A 12,026-nucleotide genomic window follows, 5' to 3' on the forward strand; every position below is an offset into this window, starting at 1 on the left:
GATATGGCCTCACACCTGTTAATGGCTACTATCAAAAAGACAGGAAATAATAAGTGTTGGTGAGGATGTAGAGAAAAGGGAATCATGGTGCACTGTTAGCAGGAATGTACATTGATGCAACCACTATGTAAAACAATATAGAGGGTTCTCAAAAAAAGCTAAAAATAGATCATATGGTCCAGCAAGTTCACTTCTGGGTATTTATCTAAAAAAATGATACACTACTTTGAAAAGATATAGGCACTCCTCCGTTCATTGCAGCATTATTTATCATATCCAAAACATGGGAACAAGCAAGATGTCCATTAATGGATAAATGAATAAAGAAATTGTGGCACACACACACACACATACACATACAATGGAATGTTATTCAGCCATTAAAAAAAAGAGAGAGAAAGCTTTCCATTTGCCACAACACAGATGGGCCTTGAGGACATTATGATAAGTAAAATAAGTCAGACAAAGTAAGACAAATACCATATGATCTCCCTTATATGTAGAATCTAAAACAACAACAACAAAAAACAAACTCATGCACACAGAAAACGGCGTGATTACAAGAGAGAGATATGGAAGTAAAATAAATGGCTGGTTTCTGTTTTGTTTAAATAAACTGATTTTTTTTTTTAAATACTAATGACAGAAATGTAGTAGACCCGTCCTGAGGTGAAGATACTGAAAGATACAGCAGATATCTAATAAGCATACAACCTGTCATGTCAGTTCCAATGCTAAACTCTCAAGAGTTTCTGAGAAATCCATAATCAACTAAAATATTCTTTCTTTGTTGCCTCATCAGGTTGATCAAGGACACACTGTCCTTAAGGTTGACTCTACAAGCTGCTATCAGATCAGTTTACCAAAAAAGTGTATAAGCAAGGCCCCTTATCTATTCTCCGCAAGGTTTCTCCTTTTCAGTTTAAATATTTCACTCCACATTCTTCCTGAATGCATGATTTCTGAAAAGTTGGATATAATTCTTATCTTTGTCTGTCTACAGGTTAGGTGTTTTTCCTTTGGCTTTTTTCAAGACTTTTTCTTTAATTTTTCTGAAATTTGAATATAATATGCCCAGGTATAAAGATTTTGGGACGTTTACCCTGAGCTTCCCGAATCTGTGGTGTGATGTCTGACATTAATATGGGGAAGTTTTCAGTCATTATTTTGGGGCCTCCCTGGTGACTTAGAAAGTAAAGAATCTGCCTACAATGCAGGAGACCGGGATTTGTTCCCTGGGTTGGAAAGATTCCCTGGAGAAGGGAATGGCAACCCACTCCAGTATTCTTGCCTGGAGAATTCCATGGACAGAAGATCCCGGCAAGCTACAGGCCACAGGGTCACAAAGAGTCAGAGTCTGACATGACTGAGAGACTTTCACTTTTTTTTCTTTCAGTCATTATTTCAGTTTAGTTCAGTCGTTCAGTCATGTCCGACTCTTTGCGACCCCATGGACTGCAGCACGCCAGGCTTCCCTATCCGTCACCAATTCCTGGAGCCTACTCAAACTCATGTCCAGCAAGTCAGTGATGCCATCCAATCATTTCATCCTCTGTTGTCCCCTTCTCCTCCCGCCTTCAATCTTTCCCAGCATCAGGGTCTTTTCCAATGAGTCATTATTTACTTCAAAGGAATTGCTGTTTATAGAAGGGATTTCTTTTTCAAATATAATTGGTAAATAAATACTGTTCTACGAACAATTTAAAAGCACCAATTGCTTTTCCTGTTACTATGGCCTAACTGCTTCATCCCTTTGAGTGCATCAGAATCACATGGGAGGTTTTTTAAAACACAGATTGCTAGGCCCCACCCTCAGAGTTTCTTAATCAAAAGGTGTGAGGTGCATCCTTATCCATCTACCCTCCACAATACCACTGCACCAAGTTGCAACCATGGTGAGAATTTATCAATGGAGTGGGGATGAGTGGAGTTTCAATGTTGAAAATTTAAAATCTGGGATACTGAGTATGACTTTTTCTCAGTCCAAGTTAACCTAAGTGGAGTCCTTCACAGAGCTCCTCCTCATGGACCTCCACAGTTATTAACCAGGCAGAGCTGTACTCAGGTACACAGTGAACAGGGAAAGTGTTCCCTTCTAACTCAGCCATTCAATCTGATCCCTGCATTGGTTCTAGAAGGTACACACTAGTAGCTTAATATACACTCAGGTGTCTGGAATAGGATAGAGAAATATATAAAACCTGAGTGTGTCTGTCCCTTTATGCTCTAATTCTTCCATTCATTTATTGAATTTCTCAAACAGTATTTGATATCTTTTATTTTCCATGCAATTTTTGGAGAAAGCAGCAGTGAACAACAAAACAGAAGAGACTGTTTCTGTTAAGAAGCTCACAGTCTACAGGAGGAGGCAGGCTATAAATATTACTGGGGATCAACACCATTGAGAAGAATGAAGCAAGAAAGAGAAGGACTGAAGGAGGTACTAATTTAGAGAGGGTACTGGGAAAGCTTCTCAGATAATATGGTATTTGAGCAGGATCTTGAGTGAAGTGGGCAAAGGGATCGTGAAGATATCCAAGGAAATAAAGCTCCAAGCAGAGGAAACAGGAAGTGCAAGGGCTTTGCAAAAGCATGAGACTCAGTGTTTTAAAAAGCGGGAACTAGGCCAGTGCCCATAATGCGTTATTCTAAAAAATGCAGCAAACTCCTTGAAAACAACTTGTGTATACCGTTGTGTTGGTAAAAACAGAACCATAATAATTTTATAACAAAAGAACATATTCATTTCTAATATATGTACATACTTTAGAACACTATGGTTAAAGTGTTACTCCTCAGTATTCAAACTATTTATTTACACCTTGTTTTCTTTTACATTTTTGAACAGGTCAAATACATGTTTATAAGATGTGAATCTTATTAAATTGAAGTTTCAAGGGAAATTGCTTGATATTATCAGCATGTCAATTGGAAGGTAATAAAATATTAATGTTTACTGTTCTCTAATACTAATGTATCAATATATCTTTTTCTATCTTGATGCCACTATGTTTACAAAGTAATGCCTTTCAGTTAGGAGCAACTGTAATTCAAAGTCTCATTTTAAATTACACTTTTAATCTTTCCTATCTAAAGTTTAGATTAAACTCTGAGGGCTCTGTATAAAAAATAAAACAAAACCCATTCTGAACATAACAGGTTCGTATGTACTTGGAAGAGAGGAGCTGAATGGAAGTCAAAGAAACAACCAACACACACATGTTGTCTTCTCAAGACAAGCAATGCTTATGATGAAGAAAAGAATGGACAGCTATACTAGCCAATTGGAAATATTTCAAAGAATGTAAGGCTCTCAGGGTAGAAGTGTATAAAGTGTTATTACTCAAGAGCAGAACCAGAGAGTGTCCACCTGAACACTGAAATATGTCTATCTATGATCACCTACTTGCCTTGGTCTTCGGATATGGACCTAATATGACCTACCTCCTCAAAATTCACACTTAGTGATTTCCAACATGACCATCACAATGAGATGTAAGACACTGTCTAGTCAATTTTCACTTGATCTCAACTAATAACATACAAAGTTTCAGTAGTGCCAACTAAGTTTAATACTTTATAGAGCTGAAAATACCACCAGCATTATTAAGGTGATCTTTCATTTCTAGAGCATTTCTACATAATTTTTATTATTTATTCTTCAAAATAAATTAAAGATGCATCTTTTATTATTTCCATTTTAAATGTGTTGGGGCCCAGGGCAGGCTGTTCCAAAATGTGCCTCAATGCATACTGATTATTCTGAATTCAAATTACTTAAGAAACAGGCAATGAAAGAGGGACACTTTGATCCCCCAACCGCTTGTTTCCCTGAAAGCAGAAGGTAAATCTTTCATGTGTAAGGTGCTCTCCCTGCCTCTGGAGGCAGAAGGACATCCTTATCACCAGAGATGGGGAATTTGGGCAGGGAAGCCTGTTTGGACAAACTTCGTTACTTCTTTTAACTGAATACCTCAAACCCACACTCTGTTCAGATTCTTCACTAATTAAGGACCCAAAGCCTAAGTTTCTTTGTCCTGTCAATTCCTCACAAATTTATTGCTCCTTTGGCGAAAAAGTATAAAAGGTTTGTGCTTTGACCACTTCTTAAGTCCCATTTCTATGAGACCTTCGTGCACATGATGAAATTTTGTTATTTTCCTGTTAAATCTGTCTTGTGTTAATTTTATTATTAGTCCAGCCACAAGAATTCAAGACAAGTAGAGAGGAACTTTCCCCTCCCTGACACATGTAAGGAAACTGGTCTTGAAAATGTTATAGGACATCCTACTTGTAGAACACAATATATGCTGCACTCAGGTCTAGAATCCATGGATTCTGCGTTCAGTTCTATGGCTCCTTCCATATTCTCAGACTACAATCTGTGATAATTAAAGAAAAAAAATTCTCACCTTTTTGACAATTTTTCCAAATAACATGCCGGCTGTTCTCATAATTTGTGTTCATCCAGCTAAGCAGAATCCTTTCAGGGTTAGAATATATGTTGCTGGATGCAAAACAAGCATTGACTTTTGGTGAATTTTTCACATATACAGGGGGCAGATTATTGATGCTATATGGTACAATTCGGGATAGTACCAGAACCTGAAATTTGGGTAAAAGAGAGAGAGATAATTTTTACTACTGAAATGGCAAAATAAAAATTAGTATTTAGAGAGTAAATACTACCAAGCAGAGAGTAAATAGACACCACCAAGCATTTCTCTGGCATCAACTGGATGTCCTACAGTTCAACTCAATTCTGACACCATCTATGCAAAGGGTGCATCAGAGCCCACAGGTTAAGAGAGCTGTCTCACAAGATCGTCCTCCACTTCAGATGTCAATCACGAGCCCAGGTCACTACTTGTGCTTCTGACTAATGGGCTATCTGCTGGAGGTTCCAACAATCCCTTCTTTGGGTTCAATTAATTTGTGAGAGCAGCTCAAAGAACTCAGAACTGGTTTATTACAAAGGATATTAAGAGATAGGAATTAACAGTTAGATGAGGAGATATATAAATAAATCTTTGGAAACAAACTCAGTGCTTAGTAATTTGTACCACATTAAAAACCATGAAACTCAAATCCTATAGATATATGTACAGCGTACCCAGGACACAAAAAGCATAACTTGATGTGCCATTTGAGCCAGTCATTTAAAATAATGGAAATGGATATACAGAAAACATCAGTGGTATGAAAATATTATTTTTAATCTCACTCTTATTGGAAAAATGCATGAGAGCGACCTTCCCTGCAAAACTAGTACATCTCAACATTGGAAAGAAGGATGTTAAATTCACAGAGGTCATGATAAAAATATTTAATTCAGTAGTTCTATTTTGACAGTGTTCATAACTTTTTTTCTATTTCCTTTTACACTGTATTCATGACAGAGGCATATTTTTAATCCCACATTTCCCTATGAATAAGAGTTCATTTGCAACATCTTTTCTTCTTGTGACCAATGACTCATTCTCTATTAATATATACCACTGATGGATTTTCTCTAGGAATCTTACAAATTAATCTTTAAATAACAAAGGATCACTCTACATAAAGCATGGACTTTCTCTGATAAAGAGAAGAAAATGTCATCATATATTTCTTTCACATACAGTTGACCCTCCATATCCACTGGTTCCCCATTGTGGGTTCCACATCCTTAAATTCAACCAACCACAGATAAAAAATATTCAGAATTATTCATACAAAAACCAAAAAAATTCAATTTGTCCCATGCTGACAACTATTTATATAGCATTTAAACTATATTCACAATAATTTACAGAGCATTTATATTGCATTAGTTATGATAAGTAATCTAGAGATAATTTTAAGTATATGGGATATTCAAAGTATATGGGAGAATGTGCCTGGGTTTTATGCAAATACCATGCCATTGTATATAAAAGACTTGAGCATGCTCACATCTTGGTTTCTGTGGGGGATCCTAAAATCAATCACCCTTCAATATCCAGGGGTGACTATATACTTATTACAGATGTGGAGAGTTATTCATATATTCCCTATACATGGCTATATCCAAATAAACTGCAGTATCTGTTACTTCATGTGAGAATAATTGTGTTTCCACATTGCATTCCAGTGACATTATGGACCATCCTGCAAATCTATTTAATAAAAGAATTTCACCAATTTTGCTTTCATGCCAATCATATTTTATTGAAGCTCATTTAAAATATTCTTCAGCAATATGATCCCTTGTACCATTTTTGTTTGTTTTCTACAGAGGTATATAATTCTGAATAATGTTTTGGTATAATTGGTATCTTGCCTCCTTTACTAACAAATATTCCTATTTTATTATAGGGAGATTTTAAACTGGTTTGGGGAAAATGTGTTTAATTAACCAGAAAGATCATTGCTCTTAGTTTAAAAATATCAATATATTTGACAGAACTGTGTACTATTAAAAAAAAAAAAAACCTTTCTCACCGATAATACACTGGGAACAAATGAATAAACAGTATAATTAAACTTATTATTCAGTTATACATCTGATCACCTTTTTATTTTCCAGGTTCCTTTGTAGAAATATGACATTCAATTCTTATAGCACATACAGACTCATCCTTTATATCTACATGAAAGCCCTCTTCGTGTAATATAGTTTATATTTAGAAGAGCATTCTGAGTTTAAATGTTTCTCTTATTGTTTTCACCTCTCTTATGCTTCAGTGACCCATTTTTTAGCTATCAACACATTTTTGTGAATTGGGAATATAATGTAAGGAAATATCAACAACTAAACATGCAAATTTAACAAGCAAAAATAACCAAATGACATAAAATCAAATTGGTTAAGACAAACTATATCCTGTTATCTAAACTATTAGCAAAGAAGAAATGACAAAGGCATTCTTGAAGTGCACGTATGACTTATAGGAAAGAGACAATTAGAAACTAAATGGATTTGTGTGAAAATCACAGTCTTCTATTTCTAACTTGTGAAACATCTCAATAACACTGCTTGCTTTTTTAAAGTGAAACTGTCAATCCACTACTGATTTAACAGAGTGCTGAGAGATACCCATGCTTCAGATACGATCTATGGAGAAACACTGATCTGCAGATGGTCTATAGGGCAATCATCCATGCCTATGAGTCTATCACCGAATCAGTGAAGAATCTCAACTACATGCTGCCATTCAGATCAGTTTCCAGACAAAAGGATCAACCCATCTAGTAATTACACACAGCACCATGATACAGCAGGACCAAAATTAATTTAGCATGCCCTCTTGCTATGTCCCTCTGTCTGCCCTGAAAAAATCCTGTTAACATCCCTTGTCTTGTTTTTCAGTGACTGGGAACAAATTCCACTCAGTCACCCAAGCCAGAAGCTCACTCTGGTCTTTGACTCCTCTGTCTCCTTCACTTCCATAAGATATTGTCATTCACCAACTCCTAATTTCTATGCTTAATATTTATGAAAGCTGTGCTTTTCTCATCTTTCCTACTACCACAAGCATTCTCAGTACCAGCACTAGTCACAATAGTCAAAACATGGAAACATATATGTCCATCAACAGATGAATGAATAAAGAAGATGTGGAATGTTATATGGAATATAATGTAATATTACTCAGCCACAAAAAAGAACAAAATAATGCTATTTGCAGCAACGTGGATGGACCTAGAGAGTATAATGCTAAATGAAGTTAGGCAGAGAAAGATGAATACTATATAATATTGTTTATATGTGGAATCCAGAATCACTGCTGATGGTGACTGCAGCCATGAAATTAAAAGACGCTTACTCCTTGGAAGGAAGGTTATGGCCAACCTAGATAGCATATTTAAAAGCAGAGACATTACTTTGCCAACAAAAGTCCGTCTAGTCAAGGCTATGGTTTTTCCAGTGGTCATGTATGGATGTGAGAGTTGGACGGTGAAGAAAGCTGAGTGCCGCAGAATTGATGCTTTTGAACTGTGGTGTTGGAGAAGACTCTTGAGAGTCCCTTGGACTGCGAGGAGATCCAATCAATCCATCCTAAAGGAGATCAATCCTGGGTGTTCATTGGAAGGACTGATGTTGAAGCTGAAACTCCAATACTTTGGCCACCTCATGTGAAGAGCTGACTCATTGGAAAAGGCCCTAATGCTGGGTAGGATTGGGGGCAGGAGGAGAAGGGGACGACAGAGGATGAGATGGTTGGATGGCATCACCGACTCGATGGACATGGGTTTGGGTAGACTCCGGGAGTTGGTGATGGACAGAGAGGCCTGGCGTGCTGCAATTCATGGGGTCGCAAAGAGTCGGACACGACTGAGTGACTGAACTGAACTGAAGAAACAAATAATATAAATGAACTTATATTCAGAACAGAAATAGACCCACAGACATAGAAAATAAGCTTATGGTTACCAAGGGGGAAAGGGGAGGGAGGGGAAGGATAAGTTAGGAGGATAGGATTAACATATACACACAACTATGCATAAGGTAGATAACCAACAAGGACCTACCGTATAGCACAGGGAACTATACTCAATATTTTATACTAACCTATAAGGGAAAAGAATCTGAAAAAGAAAATTATGTGTGTGTGTGTGTGTGTGTGTGTGTGTATCTCTCTCTCACTTTGCTGTATATCTGAAACTAACACAACATTGTCAACTGTACTTCAATAATTAAAAAAAAATTCCCAGTTTCCATACTGTACCAGAGTGATTTCTATAGAATGCAACTGATTATGTCAATCTTGTGTTTGAAATCCTTCAAGATTTCTGTACTGACCTTGTGCTAAAATGCATGAAGTTCAGATGCCTAGTTTGACTTATGAAGTCAATCGTGCTCTATTTTCTGACAGTGCTCATAGTCTACTCCTCTTAGCCCCAGCCATACTGTGTTTATTCCTCAGAATAGACAATGCTCTATCAAACCCTAGGCATTTCCACTTTGAATTTCCCTTATCTTGAAAAATGTTATTGCCCCATCCTCCAATAAAACTCATCTATTACCTCTGTCACACAAATTGTATTATCTTTCTCTCTAATCTATGCCTCACCTTGCCTGCCAAATCCTCCTCATTGTTCAGGGCTCAGTTTAAATTCATCTTTCTCCTAGAAACATTCTCCAAGGCACAGGCAAGTTAGGTTCCTCTTTATGTGTACTCATCCTTAGTTCTTTGGGTTTACCTTGTCATAACATTTGTCATACTTTCTTGTAATTGTATTTATTTAATTGCTTACACACTCCAGGACACAAAATCCTTGAAAAGACAGACTATATCAAGTTTACTTTTATACTTTTATACATCCAGGGTCTAGTATAGCACATGCATCATAATAGCTATTGAATAAATTCATTCAACAAATATTTGTTGAGCATCTACTATGTTCAGTTCAGTTGCTCAGTCGTGTCTGACTCTGCGACCCCATGAGCCACAGCATGCCTGTAGCAGGCACAGTATTAAGTTTTGAGTTCACAAGTGATACGTGGTATCTAAATTCAGAGACTTTTAGTTGGGGAAGATGGGTTAAATGAACTAGACATATACATGAATGCATGCGGGAGTGAATAAATTAATGGGTGAGTGAATGAAGCCTACAACCAAGAGTAGGACTAGTTTGTCCATAAACTAGGACATATACAGCTCTTCTATTTTGGAGGTGCTCCTTTTTATCAGTAGACAAAATTATATATGATGCAGCCTGGAGTTAAGAAAGTAGAGAAGATAGCTTTTTTCTTTTTTCCCTCCAAATCTAACTTTGGCTGAGAGTCACTAATACTCCCATACATTCTTGTATGAATTACTAAAAAAAATACAGGATTTCTCCTCTTGACATCCAGCAAGACAGACAGGGCAGGTTGCTGGGGGAAGAAAAGGTAGAGATGGGGGAACAACTGGGAATCAAAGAGCACAACGAACTCTGCAGAGGGTAGGCCTAGGGGGCTGGTTGCAGTGGAGGGATTCAGAGTGCCAGAAGGAAACAAGAGGGGCCTGGGCTATTGCTCCCCAGTAGAGAACAATAAGGAAGAAAGCAGCTTTACCTACATCAGATAATCTTGGAAGAAAGTATGTGTGCATGTTAACCTTTTCATCCTCGTTTCTAAACTGGGGATTACTGGTTGTAAAGAGTAAACAAGATCATGACATTTAAAAAGCATTTGTGACAAGAGTCTTACATATACTACTCATTATTTGGATTTTAATTGCATCTTTTCCTTTGAGTGACTGACTGCTGCTTCTATTTGACTTCTTCCTCATTTTAACTCCCTACCCTACAGCTCACCCTATCTGTGGTTGCAATCTATGAGGACAGATAAAAAGCCTCCATTGTTCTTAGTGGGCAAGATTCACAGAACCATATTTGATAAACCTAGGAAATCATTCCAAAGACTGAAACCAGTACTTGTTGAAGTAATAAAGACATAGGGTGTGAAGGTGCGATATTTATGCTATGTTTTTATGAAGGTGCGATATTTATGCTATGCTATGTTAATCTACCCAGTTGAACTGTAGTGTTGGAGAAGACTCTTGAGAGTCCCTTGGGCAGCAAAGAGATCCAACCAGTCCATCTTAAAGGAAATCAGTCCTGAATATTCATTGCGAGGACTGATGCTGAAGTTGAAACTCCAATACTTTGGCCACCTGATGTGAAGAACTGACTCATTTGAAAAGACCCTGATGCTGGGAAAGATTGAAGGCAGGAGGAGAAGGGGACAGCAGAGGATGAGATGGTTGGATGGCATCACCGACTCAATGCACATGAGTCATGAGTCTGAGTAAACTCCAGGAGTTGGTGATGGACATGGAGGTCTGGTGTGCTGCAGTCCACGGGGTTGCAAAGAGTAGGACGTGGCTAAGTGACTGAACTGAACTAAGCTGAATCTACCCACACATGCAACTTAACTTGAAGCAAATTGGAGAATATAAATACTACCTGGTCTCACCTACAGTTGTATGATTCTTAGTAAATATCTCTCCAGAATAGCAAGAGTCTACTAAGCATTAGAGGCAGATACCATAATTTTCATCAGTATCTATTCTTTAATTTTTCCTTTTTTAGGTACTAGAAAATGCCTGTATTTATCAAATTTAGGGGGCTTCCCTGATAGCTCAGTTGGTAAAGAATCCACCTGCAATGCAGGAGACCCTGGTTCAATTCCTGGGTCAGGAATTCACTGGAGAAGAGATAGGCTACCCACTCCAGTATTTTTGGGATTCCTTGTGGTTCAACTGGTAAAAGAATCCGCCTTCAATGCGGGAGACCTAGGTTTGAACCCTGGGTTGGGAAGATCCCCTGGAGAAGGGAAAGGCAACCCATTCTAGTATTCTGGCCCAGAGAATTCCATGGACTGTATAGTCCATGGGGTCGAAAAGAGTCGGACACGACTGAGTGACTTTCACTTCACTTCACATCAAATTTGAGACTACATTTTTCAACTTCCCTTGAAGTTAAGCGCAGCCATATGACCAAATTCTGCCCAGTGGAACATGAAATGGAAATGATGCACTTTTCAGATGATATCCTTAAAAGGTATTTACTTGTCTTCTACCCTTTTATCTGCACTTCCCTGTTCTAAGAAATGGATCCAGAAATGAAAGTCCAGTACTGAGGATGAAAGAGTCATCTACTATTTCTAAACCACTTCTCCACAATTTCATGAGAAAGAAAAATAATTATTCTATCTTACTTGGGCCACTGTGTTTTTTTTTACAGCAGTATTACCTGTACCTTAACTAATATACTATTCATATAAATCAACCAAAAACCACCAAAACAGTTACCTTGTATATCTGAAGGAATACATCAGTCCATGATCGTTTACTCCAGGCTTCAAAGTTTGTCATATCTATAACAACAGAATGCTTTCCCTCAGGTATGTGGGAAATCTTGGCTGAGGTACTAGTGGAAGACTATAAGAAATAATATATTAAAATATTAATTACAACGTGAGGGAAATGTAAATCCAAAGTTTTAATTACTTATCATATATATATTTTTTTTCTTTTTATAAAACATTTACATGTCCTTTATACCCATTCATCCAG

At 37.4% G+C, this 12,026-nt stretch overlaps 1 protein-coding gene across 1 annotated transcript in view; it reads right to left on the minus strand.

Annotated features, from left to right (window-relative positions):
* The window catches only part of CFAP47 (cilia and flagella associated protein 47), a 493,129-nt gene that overhangs the window by 286,438 nt on the left and 194,665 nt on the right, over window positions 1-12,026 (minus strand). The window contains exons 32-33 of the mRNA XM_081563532.1: window positions 11,763-11,891; window positions 4,413-4,605 (exon numbers count right to left, since the gene is read on the minus strand). Of these exons, the coding sequence (XP_081419658.1) occupies window positions 4,413-4,605; window positions 11,763-11,891 (322 nt within the window). The remainder of the gene's footprint in view (window positions 1-4,412; window positions 4,606-11,762; window positions 11,892-12,026) is intronic.

This window comes from Giraffa tippelskirchi, chromosome X, assembly GCF_054371585.1.
Source record: "Giraffa tippelskirchi isolate mGirTip1 chromosome X, T2T-mGirTip1v1.2.pri, whole genome shotgun sequence".
NCBI lineage: Eukaryota > Metazoa > Chordata > Mammalia > Artiodactyla > Giraffidae > Giraffa > Giraffa tippelskirchi.